This window comes from Periplaneta americana, chromosome 7 (genome assembly GCF_040183065.1).
Source record: "Periplaneta americana isolate PAMFEO1 chromosome 7, P.americana_PAMFEO1_priV1, whole genome shotgun sequence".
Taxonomy (NCBI): Eukaryota; Metazoa; Arthropoda; class Insecta; order Blattodea; family Blattidae; genus Periplaneta; species Periplaneta americana.
The window spans coordinates 150,125,217-150,147,132 of NC_091123.1; the positions used below are offsets into that span (position 1 = coordinate 150,125,217).

The following is a 21,916-nucleotide window of genomic DNA, read 5'->3' on the forward strand; positions in this document are numbered from 1 at the left end:
GTTAGCAACTATCTATGGATGCATATTCCCTACGTATTGAGCTTCGTGACTATACATACTAGACTGTGACATCCCTTAGCGGCCTCGAGCTGATGTTGCCTGCAATACACTCCGACACAGACTCCCCCCCCCCATATGCGTGAAGTTACTCTACAGATTCCTGGGACGGACCATAGTTGAAATTTAATTACAAAACGTGAAAAAAAAATATATATATATATACAGGGTGTATGAAAAATACGTGTACAAACTTCAGGCACGGGTTCCTTACACCAAAAGAAGGAAAAAAGTTCATATGAACGTATGTCCCATAATCCTTTGTTTCCCCGTTATTCATTTATTACTAAAAGTTTGCGTTCAACGGCCTTCGAGGTCCAACCTCAAAACTTCATTTCTTTATGCATTCATTCATAGAAGGCTGTGACTCGTTGTATCAGAAATGGACTGCAGATGGCGAAGTGTTGCCATGGAGACTTGTTTACATGTGTCATTTGTCATTAGTCTGTCTTCAACGTTGCAATTGTGAACGTGGAGTGAGTTAACGTGTTTCGTTCAACCACGGCAGGACGATATTCATTTCGTGAGCAGGCTGACATCATTTTTATGTATGGTCGCGCGAATGGTAATGGACGCGAGGCTGTACGGCTGTATCAGATGGCGTTTCCAGACCGAAGACAACCGAATCATCAAACCTTTGTTGCTGTGTACCGTCGCGTTGCTGAGACAGGAACCGTTGCACCACAGACTGGCGATCGAGGAAGACCAAGAGTTGTTGGTATGCCGAACCTCGAAGAAGACATTTTACACTGTGTCGAAGACGATCCAGGTATCAGTACAAGACAATTGGCTGTGGCAACTGTTACATCACACAGTACAGCATGGAGGGTACTTCACGAGCAGCTCTTGTATCCACAACGTGTGCAGGGCCTTTCGCCTGCCGATTATCCACCACGGGAGAACTTTTGCCGATGGTTTCTAGCACAAATAGCCAATCCATTGTTTGTCTCATCAGTTTTGTTTACAGACGAGGCAACGTTTGGGAGAGATGGAATTACCAATTTCCACAATGAACACGTACGGGCAGATCGTAATCCTCGTGCTGTATTTCAGGCTAGACATCAGCAACAATTTAGGATTAATGTGTGGGCTGGAATTGTTGGTGACTGTCTGGTAGGTCCATACGTTCAACCAGCACGTCTTACAGGTGCTATCTACAGGGACTTTATCCAAAACACTCTTCCAGAATTACTGCATGAAGATGTGCCTCTGAACATAAGACAAAACATGTGGTTCATGCATGATGGGGCTCCAGCATATTTTAGTCGCCTTGTTGGAGATACACTGACTGGTGTCTACCATGACAGATGGATAGGCAGAGGAGGACCAGTTCAATGGCCACATGTTCTCCCGACCTCAGTCCTTTGGATTTTTATCTTTGGGGGCACCTTAAACAATTGGTTTATGGAGCAGACATCCCGGATCAAGAAACTCTTCATCGACGTGTCATGGAAGCCTGCGAAACCATTCGACATCATCCCGGAGTATTTGAAAGGGTGCGACAGTCCACGATTCGACGAGTGCATGCATGTCTAGAAGCAAGAGGAGGACATTTCGAGCATTGGTTATGAGTTTTGTGTGTTGGCACATTATTAGTGTACCAATGTGTTGAACAGTTCCTAACGGGGAAACAAAGGATTATGGGACATATGTTCATATGAACGTTTTTCCTTCTTTTGGTGTAAGGAACCCATGCCTGAAGTTTGTACACGTATTTTTGATACACCCTGCATATATATATATATATATATATATATATATATACACACACACAATATTATGTTTACATTTCTTCATATAAAGTAACTAATAATAATGTGTTAAGATTTAATTATGACCGTTTCTGAAAAATTTTTATCTTGTGGGATAAGCTCTTTTACATGAACACCATCGATATGTCACTTCTTAACTCTATCACCGTAATGACTAGACTTGAAATAATGTTTAAAAGTAGCCCTAATTTTTACGCGGTTTTCAATTGAATTTATAATAATGTAGATAATGATACCTTTCTGACAAAAAGCACTGCTGCAATTTCATTATACACTTTAAAAAATTTTTTCCCGTTATGTGTGAGAAAATCAGCCATTTTGTACTTTTAAAGTAAAGAATTACTACTACTTGAGAAAAATTATTATGTTACGGTAGATACAGGTTAAGAAGAATCGCTGTACAGATTCACAATTACTATGTGAATTTCCGTGAAAATCTCGAAATCGACTTTATAGCTTCATAGTGCTACCCTTACTCTTCGTATAATAACAAAACAAAAAATAACTATTCATTACTACAGGATTAATGATTCAGCTCTAATGTTATTGTAATGATGTAACCTTACATTAGGCCTTCGGCGCATACAAGCAACAATAGTTGTCCTGTCCGCCAAACATGCTATATTACTTATGTTTCGATAATGAACACATCTCTATTGTAATTCTAAGAGAAACCCGAGTTCTGTAAAGTTGATTAAGTTTCAAGTTCCGATAAGCAATGTTATAGGTCATTCTAGTGCGAAAAACAAGTTGCTCAATTAACAGCAATGGGGCAAATGCGATCATGTCCAAAGTGCGATACGCATTACAGCAACGATTGATTATTAATGAATGATACATACAACACGCTGTGACATAAAAATTAATTAAAGGAATATTTTTTAATGTCTGAGAAAATCTCGTTTCACAGAGACGAAGAATAAAATTTACGAATTATCCAAACAAATTCATTATTGGATTACTTTCAGGAAAACAAGTAAGATGTCTAAAAGCTCTAGGATCGAGATTATCGAGGTTGCTAAAGTATCGAGACTACATTGATAGTAAGCAGCTAATTTTCTCATCCACGCGAGGAAACGTAGCTCTACAGATTCTACATATGAGGAGTTTATTTTCAAAACGACCCTTGCCTATTCCCATAACTTTGAGGAAATCACAAAAAAATGTTTTTAGGTCTAAAATTTCTTACCAGCTAGGCAAGAGATATTATAAAATCAATGAGTCTGGATGCATTAGAATCAAATAGGAGCACGATACTTTTTGTTCCCAAAGCTGGAACTAATATTTTTTTAGCAATTTTGCTGTGAACAAGAGTCAGTTTGATTCCAATAGTCACTTTTAACGCAAGATTTTAGTGGTTTAGAGGGCGTTCTGAAGCCAAATCATGACAGTTGTATATAGAGTTATATTTGAAGATTACATGGACAAAGGAGGCTCATTTTCGTTGTCATAGCAACGTGAGTTCTGACTGATCGTAAGAGCTGAAATCCTAAAATTTCTTCAAAAGATACTGAATAGCAAGGAAAACTGTCCTCCCCACGATGGCAAGGTCCTAAACTTGTCGTTATTCTCTACGATGCCACGAGCAGGATCATAGATGTTGCTAATGCCGATAAACTTAGATCACTTAATTTGTCAGAGACTATCCAGAGTGCATCACAAGCGGTGGATCTACAATATTACACTCGTAATGAATGAATGAATGATGATGGAAAATGTTTGGGATGTTACATGGAAACCGGAGTACCTGAAGAAAATCCCTATGTTGTCGCTAACACTGAGCCATCGCGGCGATTTTATTACATTAGCAATATACCGATGGTGTTTAGGTAAAAGGGTTTATCCCGTAAAACAACAAAAATTAAATTTTAATACATTTTATTATTACCGTAAAATGGGGTAAGTAGGGTCGCAGGAGTGAATAGGGGGAATTTTTACTATTTTTTATTTCTTTGTGTCAAAGAGTAAATATTATAATAAGAGTGTTTATGTTTTTATTCATACCGAATGGACAAATAAACACTATTATTATCATATTTACTAATCCCTGCGGTGGTTGAGCGGTCAGACCTCTGGCCTGTCACGCAGGCGGCTCGGATTTGAGTCCCGATCAGGTCTGCTATTTTTCATTGAAAAATTCATAGTGACACTTGTGGCGGACAAGGTCGCAGTTGGAGTTTTCTCGGGGTTCTCCCTTTTCCCCATATTAGGCATCTACATCATTCCGTCACCATTTCGTCATCATTCCATAGCATTCTCCGATCGCCGACTGACGACGAACGGAGGGGGCTGGCCTAGGGACGAGGGGGTTACCTGCTCGACACCTGGGTAAGCAGCGAACCTTAGTGTAGTCAGCCGGTGTGGGTTTGGGAATGCGCCTAGCTTGAGGGTTAGCGCAACAGACCGTAACAGGTCGCAGTGCTGGGCCATAGTGCCCCCACCCGTAAATTCAATTCAATTAAATCATATTTACTCTTTGACACAAAGAAATAAAAAATAGTAAAAATTTGTCCCTAATCACCCCGTTTTAATATGAATGAATGTAAACATAATTATTGTCAAAACCATATGAAGGGTTCAGAACCATAGTGGGCCAAGCGCCATTTACTAAAACCGTAGACAACAAGAGTTAAAATGAAGTTATTACCATAATTCAATGGAAACAAATAGCAAGTAATATAAAGTATACGCATTAAAACTAAATGATGTGTCAATCTTCATTAAAGTATGGTATTCACTTAACTTTAACCATTGCTTTCTCCGTTTTTAATAAATGGTGCTTGGCCCACTATGACTATGAACCCTTCATATCAATTCATATTTTGTAATTAAATTGTATCTAATTACACTAATTATAACAATGAAGTCAAACTTAAAAGAATGAGGGATAAGCTCTGTTACGAAAACATCATCGATATGTTTAAAAAATCGACAGATGCATAGCTTTACTATGCTGCATATGTTTACGTAGAACTACGTGTGGGTGTGGTCACATATAGGCAGGTGCATAGCAAGAGGAATACAAATAAAGAAAGGGAAGACGAGATGAAGAAGGATAGACAAGAAGAACAAAGAGAGCAAGGGGAAGGTAAGAAACACAAGTAAATACAATACGAACAAGAGGAATACAAGGAGAAAGGAGGAATCAAGGAGAACAAGGGGAATACATGGAGAACAAGCGAGGGTTAGGTCTTTATGTGGTGGTCAATTCCCAAGTTATCTCCCATACCTAGTAAGGAGAAAGACGTAGTTCTACGTCAAGATACTTAACACCAGATTTCGTCTGTTATCCTCAAGCTTCACAGTTATATCGGTCACGAAAAAGCCAAGGTCACAGAACTTGAGACCGAACAGTAGAGCTGGCAATTATGGAACAACGACTAAGATGATGATAAGAATAATAATATGATTGCATTACCTCTCCATGCTGGGTGGAGGCGTGGGCGTTCTGGACAGGGGGAAGCTGGCTACCTCCCTGCTCACCGAGAGGGACCTGATGGATCCGAAAGTCTGGTCAGGGGACAAGTTGGCCCCGACAGACGGCACCATGCCACTGCTGACAGAAGCAACGTCACACACATCATCTCCACCTCGATACAAGCACAACTATACAAATCTTAATACTGGGTGTTCAGTTCAAAGTGTGTCATGGCTCGCTGTATGCCGTCATGTGGCTAGCCGATGAGCCTAGAGAATTCAATCTTCCTACACTTCCGCAGAGGTGTATAACCTATGAGGCAGAGAAGTTGCCTAGCAAGTACGGCGTTCATTCTGAAGAGTACGTACCGATACGTACGGTAACGCCGGTAGTGGCAGGAATGTGAACTGTTTGGAAATACGTACTGTCGGGATATGGGGAGAGGGTTAAGACGATTACTTACCTATTTGCTGACATTAACTTCGACGGTCAACATGGACACTGAGCATTTGATTTGTGTTGTGGAATGTTACCGTACGCAACCAATGATAACAAATACCCTGCTTACGACTTGCCGGCGCAAAACACAGTTCGAAAGAGGTTATGGTAGCACACAGATCGTACAGACCGCCATCTGTTGCTACGACGTTCAAGTTATACCGTACACGTTCTCAAGTTCAGATTGAAGAACGCCTTAAATAATAGGCAACTTCTCTAACATTTAAGCTGAAACTCGCTTCAAATCGGTGACCCAACGACAGTGACGTCATGACACACATTGAAATGAACACCCAGTATAATACACTGGGTTATTAAGAAGCAAGCGCACTTTGAAATCGCTGTAGCTTTGTTAAAAATTATGTTTTCTTAAAATAAAGAAGAGGACGGGAAAAAGGAAAAATAAGGTGGGAAGGAGGAAGAGTAGCTTGCGGAGAAGGAAGAATAGGACGAGGAGAAGGGAAAAGATAGCAGGGAGAAGGAGAAAAAAATTGGGTGACGCTAAGCGATCGACGAGCCCTGCATTCTCTTCTTCTCTTATTTCAAATTATACGCACCGCTACCCCAATCTACTTGGCTTCTGGTTTTCAAAATTTATCCTCATATCAACAGCGAAGTACTAGGTCTCATCACAACAATTTGCCCATTACATCCTGCCTCAAGACATCTTTATATTCTTTGTCCTATACAGCAGGCCTGGGTGTTACTAACTCGATTGAGTCACTACAGATTACCCCTTAACTCCCAACTCTACCTTCCCCGGCCGATACAGTTATGTTCCGAACCAATATGAATACACAGGTAGGCAAGCATTGCAGAGTGACGGATTGTGAAAGGCTGGCATCATAGCTTTTGGCTCTCGCTGGTCTCCTAAAATCCGCCACTGATGCACACTGCTTGTCTGTGTGTTTCTTTCTAAAGCGGAGGGAGCGAAAAGACATGGGCGGGGGTATCTCCTTTCCTTTTTCCCTTCCCTTTTATACCCAGGGCTGCTATACAGTCTCAGATGCTAGAAATTTGAACTCGCTTCAGAGTGAAGTGAGGGGTTGTTGGACAATAATTTCATTTGGATCAAAATTACATAAATTCTTGCTTTATAGATTAATTACTAATTAATATTCGTTACTTATAATGAAAATAACATCTGTCCATTCTTATTATTGCCATTAATTTCGAAATAAAATATAAAACCTCTAACGGCAAAATCCTATTACATTAATATTGTTCTCATTATACCGATATATTTTAGATTTATACTTCGCTACCTACAACACAGTTCCAGTAAACTACTATTAAATTAATTTTCATCATTTAAGAAATTAGCTAACTCAACGTAATTATAATTCTATATTGCATATGAATTAAATTGTATCAAATTAGCTCATAAATTATTGGTTTTTCTTATAGACTTTATATAAAATTAAGTAAACACACACTGGTCGTTAAAATTTAACTCAAGGTTACTGCTTTAGAATTTTTAGTGTATTGTAAATATTCATTATTTTTTAGTGAAGGGCCAGCAGGACCAAAGGTTAGAGTGAGAATAAACCATACTATACCATACTATTCATTATTTAAATATGTTTGTCACTACCGTATTGATTAAGGCTGGCTGAGTGGCAAAGAAGGCCTTATGGTCTTAACTCTATCGGCGAAAATAAAACTTTTATTCTATTCTAAAAAGGAAGAATAGGATGGAGAGGTACGCGCCTGTGGAGTAACGCCTAGCGCGTCTGGTTGCGAAACCAGGTGGCCCGGGTTCGATTCCCGGTCGGGGCAAGTTATCTGGTTGAGGTTTTTTCCGGGGTTTTCCCTCAACCCAATATGAGCAAATGCTGGGTAACTTTAGGTGCTGGACCCCGGGCTCATGTCATCGGCATTATCACATTCATCTCATTCAGACGCTAAATAACCTAAGATGTTGATAAAGCGTCGTAAAATAACCTACTAAAAAAAGGATGGAGAGAACGAAGAAGGGAGCAGGGAGAAGTAAGAATAGAGTGGAATAATCTGTTTCTGCAAACTCAAGGTGACTGGATACAGGCCTATGAGATGCATTTATGTGTCTCACCTGACGGAGCCCGACGTGACGAGGAATGGCAGAGGAGTTGGGCAGGGCGAGGCGGGGGTACTGCTCACTGAGCTCCGAGTGCTGGACAGTGTGCTGTGCGGGCATTGCGGAGGGCCTCCGAACGTGCCGGGCTTCGCTGTGCCCCCTCGCCTCCAGCACAGCGCCCACTGCGACACGGGCTTCCCGTTCATGCCTGCAACACCAGTAGAACTAAATTACATCTCAGTTTTGTACTTTGTTTAAGAAATAATAGAAGAAACGTTGGAAAAAAGCGATATAGGGAGAGGAGTACGTCAAGGATGCCCTTTATCACCTACCCTGTTCAACAACTATTTGAAGGATTTAGTGAAAAACTGTTTTCAGAACATGGGGGGAGTGATAGTAGGAGGAAGAAGAATAAAGTGCATAAGATTTGCTGATGATAGGCGTTGTTAGCAGAAGAGGAGATAATACTAGGAGATATACTACTGAAGCTAAATCACAGCTGTGAGGAGTATAGAATGAAGATAAATGCAAACAAGACGAAGATCATGGTCATAGGAAGAAAAGTAAAGAAGATAAACTTGCAAATTATAAATGAGGCAGTAGAGCAAGTGGACAGCTTCAAATACTTGGGGTGTATTATAAGCAGTAACATGAGGTGCTGTCAGAAAGTCAAAAGGAGGATAGCAATGGCCAAGGAAGCTTTTAATAGAAAAAGGAGCATCTTCTACAGACCTCTGGAAAAAGAACTAAGGAAAAGACTAGTGGGGTGCTTTGTGGAGTGTAAAATTGTATGGAGCAGAAACATGGAAATTACGAGGAAGTGAAGAGAAGCGAATAGAATCATCTGAAATATGGATATGGAGAAGGATGGAGCGTGTGAAATGGACAGACAGAGTAAGAAATGAAGCTGTGCTGGAAAGAGTGAGTGGAGAAAGAATGATGCTGAAAGTGATCAGAAAGAGGAAAAGGAATTGGCTGGGTGACTGGTTGAAAAGAATCTGTCTTCTGAAGGATGCATTGGAAGGAATGGTGAATGGGAGAAGAGTTGGGGCAGAAGAAGATATCAGATGATAGAAGACATTAAGATATATGCGGACACTAGAAGGCAGAAAATAGGAAAGAATGGAGAATGCTGGGTTTGCAGTGAAAGACCTGGCCTTGGGCAGAACACTATGAATGAATGAACGAATTTATTGTAATAAAATATATGTTTTATAAAACAGATAGAACATGTTAAAAAGTGTAGTAGTAGTAGTAGTAGTAGTAGTAGTAGTAGTAGTAGTAGTAGCAGTAGTAGTAGTAGTGATAATAGTAGCACAATAATAATAATAATAATAATAATAATAATAATAATAATAATAATAATAATCTAATTTTTTGCCACATCATGTTAGAAGTGACTGTAGTGTACAGCAATATTTTAATATTATGTATGTACTGTAAGTTTAAATATGAGTAATTAGTGAGTACAAAATAGCATATAAAATCTTCTTCCTAGCTGATAGACGAAAACAGTGTCCGAAAATTTGAGACATTTTTATAATTTTGATATTCTTTTTCGACATGGACATGCATACAACAGTGCAGCTTAAAAAAAACTATTCATAAAGTTTGTTCGACTTCAATGAACCTCAAAATTTGTTCTCTTTGTGGCTTGGGCAATATGAATTCGACATTTTAATACTCGCGAAGCATAACTACATCTGAAACATTAATTCCTTACAGTTCTTGGGTCATCTTTCAATTGCCGTACAGGTGTGACAGAATTGGTATATTCTTCGTCCTCTACTTAACGCCAAGGAAAGAAATGTAAATGAGACGATCATAGAGGCAGTGAGTTGTTTCACTTTTCCAATTCATATTTCAGAAAACCGTCGTCCAAAAATTTCCGGACATACAAACTTCAATGTGAATTCGCTCCGTCTTGTCTAATGTCCATGATTATTGTGACTGATGTACGAGTAGAGAGAGACAGAAGTCTAACTGCAGCATTTCAAGCTATGCGGCACTTTAATTGTATTCTAAATATAGAAGAGGGATCTAAGGAATTTCGATGTGTGATGTGTGAATATTCAGTTTGGCACTTGACATTTCTTGCTCCATAACAGCGTACGGATTTTGTGAACACGATACACTGCAGTTGTACCATTTTCGCGACATATTTGCTACAATCATTCTTTCGCATAACACGTAACAATGCCTACGCTGCGCACATGCATAATTTACCATATTTATAATAAATGCGTAGAGAGGTCTACAGCTTCATAAGTTCCTATGTGAAAGTTATTCAGTTACATTATTATATTTATATTCACTTTCACAAAAGATGAAATAGTTTTGAAATACTTCAGATCTTTACTTCAATTTTCTTCTTGTAACAGAGTTAATTGTTACATCAGATATTGTATTTAGAAATATGAAGAAGAGAAAAAATTGAAATTAGTACTCACATTTTCTGGGCGTAGCTTCGTAAAATATCATTAAGTATGCTATACGTTTTATTTGCAATAATCCCGTTTATTTCGATCTGAATAATGAAACCTGCCTTCTTCGTGCAGATTGTTTACTTATGTATGCCGTTGCATAGCAACGGAACGCTATGCAGATCTCGTTCCTCTGCAGTTTTCGTTCGACTCGGTTCAATAATTTATTTCAGATATGCGCTGTTATTTTAAACAGCGGCTCAAGTCTAGTCGACTGCCAAGTTTGCAGTGCCAAGTGCCTGGGAAGCAGAATCTGTTTGGTCATATGCCTAAGTAGCAGGTACTTCATCCATATCTGCAATTTCATTATGCAACCTGACTGAAGTAAAAAAATAAGTGTACGTATGAATTTTCATTAAGCATTACTTTTAAAATAATGGATAAAATAACATCATTCGGAAACAATTTAAAAGAATGACGGTCATATTATGAAACTTGTAATCAATTCCGGATATGTCGAAATGTGAAATATTATTGGAAGATTAAGGGAAAAAAAGGATTTTAACGATTTGTCGAAACATTTTTACAAAGATGGTAGTACAGACGGCATACTGAAAGTCCCTTCCTCAGTGTTAGATGTGATGACAATGTATATTTATGCGAAAGTCTCGAATTAAATTGCTTTTTGCACCAGCAATGCTTTTACTTCGTTATTATTCGAAGTATTGCAGATTAACTACTGGCCGGAAAGAGACAACTTTGCTATCGGCGAAGCGTGTTTTTCCAACAAGATTCCGCGACAGAACAAGCAGTCCACTATCACATGGACAAACTTCATATAGTGTTCCAGGATACAATTTGTTTGATAGAAAATACACATTATGATTCCCTCTAACCTCGATCAAACCCCTACTGACTTATCTCTGGGAAACTTTAAGGAATAAAGTGTATAAAAACAATCCACATACCGTGTAAGAACTGAAAAATAGCATCCAGGAAAACAACGCCCCAGTTTCTCAAAGGGAACTGCACGTTTAGGTAGCAGGACACCTGGGACGTTCCTACATTTTATTATCATAATCATTCCATAACAAGCTATAGCTACTAGTCATCATTCAGTATAGTATGGATAATCCTATCGACCACGTGTTAATGACAAACAGAGACAATGTATTACAACTAAAAAATACAAATTAAACGAACGCTCTGAAAGAATAATAAAAGAATGGAAATTATTTAACTTACACTGGAAAACTGACACTTCTGGAGTGTCTTTAGAATGTTTCATTACAGCCCAAACACAAGTCAAATTCATAACGGTGGGATATTCTAAGGCTGTGTAAAGTTTTAAGTGAATTTTACTGTCTGATGATGGCTTGCCTGAATGTAAAAAATATAAATAACAGCATGTTTAATTGTCTGAATTTTAGTCTGTTACATTTTCAATAATAGCAGGGTATCAATCACCCAGGCAGTCTCAAGGGGAAATATCGCAAACATCTTTTTATAACAATCTCATACGTCCTATGACAATCGCCACAAACGGTACGCATTTAGACTAGGTCGTCCCAAGCGTCGGCCGCTAACTGTAGCGAGTGAATGCGTTATTTCTTAAATCGACGCCACAAATGACTGAAACAAGAAGGCAGATAGTTCTTCTTTATTAGTTATTTTAAACCAATATTTTGTGGTTGTCGAATCACCTATACGCGCTGCCTCCGAAAATAGAGTACGGGAGCGTTCCTACCGATAGACCTACCTGCCTCTTTGCGGCAGAGAGATAATTTGCTCACCGAGTAGAAACTTCAAAATACTGTCCTGCAAAAATGAATTTCGAAATTTTCACAGAAATGCAATATCTGAAATTTCATCTTTATTTAGCCTAACGATGCTCGCAACAGCCGAAGTTATATCAGCGTCGCCGGTGCACCGGAATTTTATCCCGCAGGAGTTTTTACATGCCAGTAAATCTACTGACATGACCCTGTCGACCTGGACCAGGATCGAACCCGCAACCTCGGGTACAGAAGGCCAGCACTCTAGCGACTACGCCACCCAGGTTGATCAGTCTGTCTATTAAATCAACACCACACAATGGCTGCTTCTTTCTTTTCGGAATGTTTTCTTCGTGACATTACATAGAATGAAATAGTGTCGGAGATAATAATTCTTAAGAGAAGTTAATTGTAATGTACAGTATTTTTATAGCCTTCAGCTATGATCTCTATATAAAATGCACTGGCTACGTGACATAGGCTGCAGGTAACCAGAGACACTTTCATATTTTATAACCACCCCCTTATTATGCCGAGGTTTTACAACTTCCCCTTAGAAGAAACGAATTAGTTAATCACTTTTAAACACTATTAATAATAATATAAATTATTACAATATAATAATAGCTTTTGCTGACATGGCGTTGTTAGCAGAAGAGAAGACGATACTAGGGATATGCTACTGGAGCTAAATGACAGCTGTGAGTAGTATGGAATGAAGATAAATGCAAACAATACGAAGACCATGGTCATAGGAAGAAAAATAAAGAAGGTAAACTTGCGAATTTTAAATGAGGCAGTAGAGCAAGTGGACAACTTCAAATACTTGGCGTATACTATAAGCAGTAACATGAGATACAGCCAGGAAGTCAAAAGGAGAATAGCAATTGCAAAGGAAGCTTTTAATACAAAAAGAAGCATCTTTTGCGGAGCTCTGGAAAAAGAACTGAGGTAGAGACTAGTGAAGTGCTTCGTGTGGAGTGTGGTATTATATGGGGCAGCAACATGGACATTACGACGAAATGAATAGAAACGAACAGAAGCTTCTGAAATGTGAATATGGAGAAGAATGGAGCGTGTGAAATAGACAGAGAGAATAAGAAATGAAGTTGTGTTGGAAAGAGCGGGTGAAGAGATAATGATGCTGAAACTGATCAGAAAGAGAAAAAGGGATTGGTTGGATCACTGATTGAGAAGAAACTGCGTACTGAAGTATGCACTGGAAGGAATGGTGAACGGGAGAAAAGATCGGGGCAGAAGATATCAGATTATAGACGACTAGTGGCTTGTGCAGCAAATGCTGCTGCAAATTAAGTTCGTTAGACGTTCAAATAAAAATTTTTCAGATTTATTTTCAATGAAGAATACTTGTCTTTTTGATAGTTATTTGCTTCCATAATAATGAAACATACTCCCTCTCAATGGATTTTTTAGGCCAAATACTTTTTCTTGAACCTATCCAACTTCAATTTTTGAGTTTCAACGCGAAAACGCAAGTATCAATGTCAGGACGATAGCAGTAGCTATTTCAGGTTATTGTGGATTGTAGGCAAAAGTTAAAAAAAAATGTCAAGTTTGCTAAGCTTTCGAACAATAGCATTTTCGTATAGCTGCTGCATGTAGAACTTGAAATGTAGAGCGTAAAATCATTTTATCCTACTAAGAGATCTTGCTGAAATGATCTCTTATTTTATCCGTAAGTAATACCTTTTTATCTTTCCTTAGGAACTGTAATTTTTGCGCCCTCTCGAGCCAATACTGAAGACAATGACACATATCAATATCTACACTACACCGCCATTAAGTATATGAAAAAGACCCAACCTCACTGGGTTAATAAGTATAAAAATATTTGATTTTTAATAACAATATTATTATCTTACTTAAGTTTTGTAGTTGTATATAGCAGTCACTCAGTAAATTATAGAAATGAAGATCTAAATTAAGATATTCTCTACATTTACTTACATAACCTCAAAACGTTTCACTTTCATGTCATCAATATAGCATCAATATTATGTACAATTAATGAAAAATAAACGCATCGTGATATTAACTATAATAATATTTAATTTCTAATGGTAATAATGTCATCAAACCACCTCAGGTTTCGTAGATTTGAATATCCAATACACAGCTGTACTCAGAAAATTATACACTGCAGAATCAGTTTTTAATAACAAATTGAATTGAGTTCTAAATACATCGGCAATCCTGCAGGTCATGGCCTTCGTGTAATAGCCTATTGTTTATTGTAGTGTGTGTTTTGTTCTGAAATTTAATTAGTCGGCCGTGATTCAATAAAATTAGTTCTCAAAATTGACAACAGATGGATTTTGGAAAATAGGAAAATGATGTAGGAAAATTGACATTTCACTGAAAACTACTACTTTTCCGAAAAACTTTGGATGTCAGGCATGAAAATGAGGGGTCACTCATTAAAATCCGTTCAGCCGTTTTCCCGTAATTTCCATTACCAGTTCAAATTATATATATAGGCCTAGATATTAAGATAGGTATGTGGATCATATGCGGAGACTACGGGGAAGGCAGAAAATAGGAAAGATTGGAGAATGCTGGGTTTGGAGTGAAAGACCTGCCCTTGGACAGAACATGTATGTATGTATGTATGTATGTATGTATGTATGTATGTATGTATGTATGTATGTATGTATGTATGTATGTATGTATGTATGTATGTATGTATGTATGTATGTATGTATGTATGTATGCATGCATGTATGTATGATGTCTTCACAATTACTTGTTTCGACCCCACCTATTAACGCAAGAAGCTGCTCTGTCGAATTTTTCAGGTACAATACCTCCACATGTACAGAGGTCCTGATATAGTAGGCCTACTATTTTCGTCATTACACTCATTGTTCATGTTATATTTTTAACATGGGGTTTTTATGGATGATAGGACTCTCCTAACATGATGTCTTTCGGAAGGAAATCAAAATGCGATCTGACATAGAACCAACATCCAACATCAATGCAATAACCGCCTGCCATCCATTATATCATATCTACTGAAAATTTCTGTAACAAAAGATAGAACTCAATTTACCTACGATTCACACAGATACATATGTTTGAGACAATATTTATTGTCATTTTGCTGGCAATGTTCCCCTGCAGAATCGCGATAAATATATTTCGTCTTTTTCCTGACCATATTGCGCATTGAAACATATTTTATCAGACGAAACATGTTAAGGCAGTTCCTAAATACATTATTTTTAACGGAATAGCAATACAGTGCGTTGAGCTGGAAAATGGAGACTTAAAGTATCGTTAGTCTAAAATAGACAAGATCTAACATCAATGATTCGTTTTAAATCACTTACTCACTCATGCTAGACGTGCGCTGGCATTAAAGTGTAATGTGAAGCCATTTAGTTCATGACATAAAATTTTATGAGAAATTGCCGAATCGATTTAAATGCTATTAAAGGGCAGAATACTTGATCAATAAGATATGATATCAGGTTAAAAACATTGTTACAAAATACCACATAGATTGCAGGTATTAATGTACAATACAGTGGTTAAGTGACAGATCAATGATAAATCTGTGTTGAAACGAGGCCAAAGTCATGAAGATCCAGATCTAACACTCGTAAGAATCCAGAAGTAATGGGAACATGCATGCAGACTTATTTCGTTTTAGCTTTTTAGCACGAAATGTATTACAATATCATAATATGTATTCGAAAATTTTCGAAACTTTACCTCTCTTCATGAAAATGATAAGAAAACGCAATGTTAATGGTGTGATGGCATATCATAGCAGCCATTTCCGATTTATACGGGGTGAATTGGTCTTCTCTGCACTTAGTTTTTCTTTTATCAATTGCTTGTTCATCTTCCGTTGTAGAAATTTTCTACGCTATCTATTCTTGATGCGAAGTTGCACGCAAATTAATGTTAAGTGTGGTATACTGCATAAATATGTAACGACACGTAGCACTTTGAAGTTACAATGGACTTGTCATTTTCGAGCTTGATTTAGAAGTTTGAAACTATATTATTCCTAGAATTTTATCTACTATCACTATTTACAATTATAAGAAAATAAAATATTTGAATTACTTTCATAGCATATCAATAACGAAAAATTAATGGTTCAACCATAACCCATAACAGTGTTGCATATCTTGTCGCCTTAGAGACTCGAATTCTGGTAAACATGTGAAAGTAGTTAACTTTTAATTTACATGTGACAGTTTAAACAGAGTTGTTTCCGATCTCTGATAACGAATTTGAATGACATCATGTGCGTCAGGAATCACACCGATAGCTGAATTGCGGCGAGAGGTGACAGACCAGTAATAAGTGATTTCATAATCAGAGTGCACGGTGTATCACAGTAGCAATGCCCAAGAAAATCGAGCCTTTTTGGGAGGGGTACATAACAACCCTTTCCGATGCCAAGTATAGTTACGTGAAAATCATAGGAGCCTGCAAAACACGTGGTTTCGTTATTTACAAGAAAGGCATCTTGTGTGTACCTAATAAGACTGGCAAAGCTCGGATGGGATTAATTCCAGAGTGGAAAAAGCAAGCAAATCCACCCGCCGTATCCTACAAGATGATGAAAATTAATTCCATTCGAGCTTTACCAATCTTATTAAGTACGTACATAGAAGATGCCTTTCTTGGAAATAACAAAACTTCGTTTATTGCAGGTTTCTTTTATTTTCATTTAACTGTATTTGGCATTGGAAAGAGTCGTAATGTACCCCTCCCAAAAATGCTCGATTTTCTTGGGAATTTCTGCTGAAACTCGCCGTGCACTCTGACTATGAGATCACTCACTACTGGTCTGTCACCTCGCGCCACAGTTCACTGTCGTGTGACTCCTAACGCACATGATAATCAAATTCGATGTCAGAGATCGGAATAAACCTTGTAGACTATTCCTTCCTGACTCCGTCATCAACTATGGCTTTATAATTGGGTAGGAGCCTATGAGAATAATGAACAATTACCATGTAGCTAGCAATTAAATCAGAAAGTGAAGATATCCTAATTGCTAGTGTATTGAAATCAGCTTTTTTTTTACAGATTTTACTCACCAAAACAAGAGCAGGGCTACTACACGAAACATGTTAACATTGCACAAAAATCGCCAATTTAATACTTAGTACTAACTGCCACGGTGGCGGGGGCTCAGTGCTAGCAGGTTAGATTTATAAGCCCCCGGGGACTAGTGTTCAAATCTCACTCCACCCTGAATTTATAACTTGTGTTGGGTAAGTCTGTGGTCCAAGTAACACAAGATACTCCGGTTTCCTTGTGACATACCAACAATTCTTCATCATCATTCATTATGAGTGTAGTGTAGATCCAACGCTTGTGGTGCACTCTGGTTAGTCTCTGACGAACTAAGTGTTCAGAAAGTTTTGGCACTAGCGACATCTATGAGTCCGCAAATAAGAAATTAAGGGACCGACTGTGGGACAAAATATTCAGTAGGCTTACTATTAATACGCGTTGGTCCCGTTAAATTCGTCATAGGGCCAAAATACACTGAAATTTAGAAAACTGAAACATTTAATTTTTTTAGAGTTAAAAACAAAATTTCCATTTTTAATACTTTATTTCGTTATTTTCACCGATCCATAGCCTTGAACTATCGTTTCGTTTGTTATCACTTTCGTGTTGCAAATTTATTCTTCAAAATATCGTTGTATCTTTGTAGTCACTAATCAGTCCCTGTCAGGATGATTGTGAATTCAACAGAGAGTTTGCGAACGCCTTGATAAAATTTACAAGTTTTTAGCGTTTAAGCTTTATGATTTGTCTTCATTCCGTTAACTATTAACGACCAAAAATTGGCTATTATAATGGTATTTGCATTTTGAATTATTGCTTTTTATATGAAATAAATTCATTCGTTTCTAAAATGAAGTGGTTCCCTAAAATTTAAGTAAGTCTTATTTTAGTAAAGTTTTAATGATTTCAATATACTGTAACATTTAAAAGCCACCGGCATAGCTCAGTCGACTAAGGCGCTTGTCTGTCGATCCGGAATTATACTCGGGCGCGAGTTCGATTCCCGCTTGGGCTGATTACCTGGTTTGATTTTTCCAAGGTTTTCTCTAACCGTAAGGCAAATGTCAGGTATTATATGGCAAATCCTCGGCCTCATCTTGCCAAATACAATCTCGCTATGACGATTCCCATCGACGCTAAATAACGTAGTAGTTGATACAACGTCGTTAAATAACCAAGTAAAAAAACATATAAAAACTCGATTTTTACCAGTATTCCGCAGAAATAATTTCAATTGCAATCTGTATTAGAAAAAATATTGCGATTACAAAAATTAAATAGCGATAGGTAGGATCAAGTACACTGAGGTCATTTAGTTTTAATACAGGCTATGGCGCGACGTCATATTCGTAGTCATACATAACATGGCCAACATTGAACAAGTTTATATATAAATGCACGCTTAACATGAGTTTAATATAGCAATTATTCTTTTGTTTTTTAGAACTTTGAACATGTATTTATATTAGGTGATTGTCAAGATGGCCATGACTAGACCATGATAATCACGTGACTCCGATTTGTGCCGAAGCCTGTCCTCCTCGTTAGCCACGGTTATACTAGCACGAATTTAACTCACAAAGTCAAGGCAGTTACCTTGGATACGGGAAATATTATGTGCAAAGCGTAGGCAACAAGCGTCCATCACTTGTATGAACTCTTTTGTTTCTTCAGCGAAAAAGTTATGTCAAAAATCTACGAGTTTCAGTGCAGAGACGATAAAGAGTTCCTTATACTTAAATTTGATACGCCATTTCGGCTAATATTGAATGGCGGAAAATAACAAAATAAAAGTGCAGATATACGAAATGTCAGAACCACATTCAGAATGGACGTTCGCCAAAATTCTTTTATCCGCAGACAACAAAATGGTTTGGCTTGTGTCTCCACACAACGCGACAATTTATCTCAGTACCGGGTCACCCAGGGCTGACCACGGCTACCAGAGATATTATTAGACATTTTCTGAGCCGAGTGAAGGAGGAAGAACGACTAAATGGAGCTCGTACAAGCTAGAGTACTAACATTCTATCCTATACTCATATTTTCACGCTTTGGTATTATTATTATTCTATTACTATTATTATACGAACTGTACTATGTTACAAAAATCTATTTCGAGATCTTCGCAGAAACGAGTCTTCAGCATCGGTTATACCGAAAAACTGGAACTAGTCTATCTGTGTACAGCTATTACTCAACAATGTGTATGGATTTTATTTAAGTTCAGCATTTACGAGTCAATTTAATCGGAAATTATGCAGGTGGGATATAATAATTTTAGTAAAAATTAATTGCGATCTAGTTTAAATTAGGTTATTTTCTTCTTTATTTCTGTATTAAATAAAATAAACTGCCAAATAAAACCGTGCAATTCGTATCGAAGGAAAAACCTAGCTTAGTGCAACGTATGCTTTGTTCACAAGAAATTCCATCACAATCTTGACGGGAATCGAACCTGGGTCACCTGAATTAAAGATCCGCTTGAACCACAGATGTGGCCATCAATATTACATAAATTACTATGACAGGTAATATGGCCCACTATATGAATTCATAATGATGCATTATTTACTGAATCCCCTTCCCAAAAAAATACGTCTAAGTGAAATCAAACGTTTATTCGCTCATAAAAATTGATGCTTTCTCTAGAACAAGAACTTAACTACATAATCTTGAATTTGAGATACAGAGCATGATCTGGTCGAAAGAATTACGCGTAACGACGTTGAAATGTTTCTATAAGTCGCTGTTTGATGGAGGGAAATAATATTTTGTCAAGTGGAAAATGTGTTATTAAGGATTCAATATATATTGAAAACGGAAAATGACGTAAAGTATGTTAAGTTTTTATTCCAGGGAACGCCTCAATTGCACTAACAAATAATAAGTGGATACTTTCCTTATACTGAAACATATAACGGTACTTGTAAACATTTACTACGTTTTTATTCAACTCACATATCAGTCTTCATTTTTGTGCCGTATTGAAAACACGTATGATTTATTACTATTATTCTAGGCTGCCCTCAATTCAGTGTCATATATTGTATTTATATTTTTTAGAAATGATCTCTGTATAGTGCTAAATGCGCTGATCGATCAATAAATTGTTTAAAAGAATTACTATTATGTACACATGTTAATAATAGAACTAATTATTTAAGCCGTTTCCATGGTTATACAGTAACTGCTTCGTGAACAAGACAGATTTAAGGATAGGCGTTCGCGTATTGCTTATGTTAATAATTAAGAAGCATTAACGAGAAGTATGTGAACTTGCAAGTCGTTCCCACGCTTCCATTACGTGTTGCGACTGGTTTCGAACAACAAAGGAGACTAACTTTCATTTAAGGCAGTACTAAAAGAGAAATTTGAGTGAATCACGTAAATTATAACAGCAGAACTTGTTGGTAGAAATCAAAGCGTCAACTTGGAACGGAAATCTTCAATTGCGACAAGGTAATAATGAATGTTCCATTTACGTGAGAAAATATTTAATTTGTAGTCGAATCACTTTCTTTGTTAAGTCTAACAAATGGCAAAAATGCTTCACTTTGGTTTGTGATCGTAAGTTTTCTACATTGTCAATCTTACAAGTTTCTTTATTTCTAATTTACAGTGGGTACAGGGATTCGCGGTAAAATATTAGTCTGATATCAAGTGAAATGGAAGAACCTGACAGAAACCTAACCAAAATCTTCTGGATCATTCAAAATTGATTAAATATTTACTGAAATAGTATCAACTATGTTTTGCTATGTAACCTCTTATCTTCCTGCTCCGAGTTTTACCATTGTAACACGATGTGACATTTCTTATCGGACGTAGCAATTTACCATTTTCAAGCAATATAATTTTCATTGAACTTTTCACCAGAGTTACAGGACAGCCAAATCAACACACACATATGACAAAATTAATCTAAGTAAAATTTTAAACGTAAATAAAACATACTTTGATACATCATAATTTTCGAAGTTGGTTTTAAGACAGAGTAATTAGGTTAAAACAAATAGAATTTCATGTCCATCTGATAACGAAAATGAGATTCATGTGTCCATGCATTCTTTAACTGTCATAATGTGGCTTCAGAACACCCTCTAAACCACAATCTTGCGTTAAAATTGACTATTGGAATCAAACTGACTCTTGTCTACAGCAGAATTTGCGAGAAAATATTAGTTCCATCTCTGGAATCAAAGATTCTCATGTTCCCATTTAATTCTAAAAGCATCCAACCCCTTTGGTTCCATAATGTTTCTTGCCTAGCTGGTAAGAAATTTTAGATCTAAAAACCTTTTCCGTGATTTCCCACATAGTTATGGAAGTGGGCAATTTATTATCTTTGTAACTACTAAACTTTGAACAGACGCCAAGAAATACGCGAACTACAACTTGGAACGGAATTGAATTTACGGGAGGGAGCACTATGGCCCAGCACTGCGACCTATTATGATTTATTGCGCAAACCCTCAAGCTAGGCGCATTCCCAAACACACAGGAACTTTAAATTTAATGATGACGATGATGATGATAATAATAATAATAATAATAATAATAATAATAATAATAATAATAATGGTAATAATAATAATAATAATAATAATAATAATAATTTCTTTTGGTTTGATTTGTATATCTGACTTCCAATCAAAAAGTTTGTATAAATAAGCAATATGATATTAATTCTATATTTTTTTATCTTAAGCTCTCTTTTCTTTCTTTTATGAATAATAATAATAATAATAATAATAATAATAATAATAATAATAACAATAAACTTTATCGACCATTAAACATAGGCCTACATGTAATACGTCTTGTCGCTGGTTCGCTGCGTACCCAGGTTT

The 21,916-nt window shown here is 37.1% G+C and overlaps 1 protein-coding gene across 6 annotated transcripts in view; it reads right to left on the minus strand.

Moving 5' to 3' along the window:
• LOC138703585 (mucin-6-like) overlaps positions 1-21,916 on the minus strand; it is a 454,211-nt gene that overhangs the window by 18,666 nt on the left and 413,629 nt on the right. For 5 of the 6 annotated variants that reach the window (XM_069831584.1, XM_069831588.1, XM_069831589.1 and 2 more), the window contains 2 exons: positions 7,817-8,009; positions 5,248-5,385 (listed from right to left, as the gene is read on the minus strand). In XM_069831584.1, the coding sequence (XP_069687685.1) occupies positions 5,248-5,385; positions 7,817-8,009 (331 nt within the window). The remainder of the gene's footprint in view (positions 1-5,247; positions 5,386-7,816; positions 8,010-21,916) is intronic. The other variant, XM_069831585.1, reaches the window with a different exon arrangement.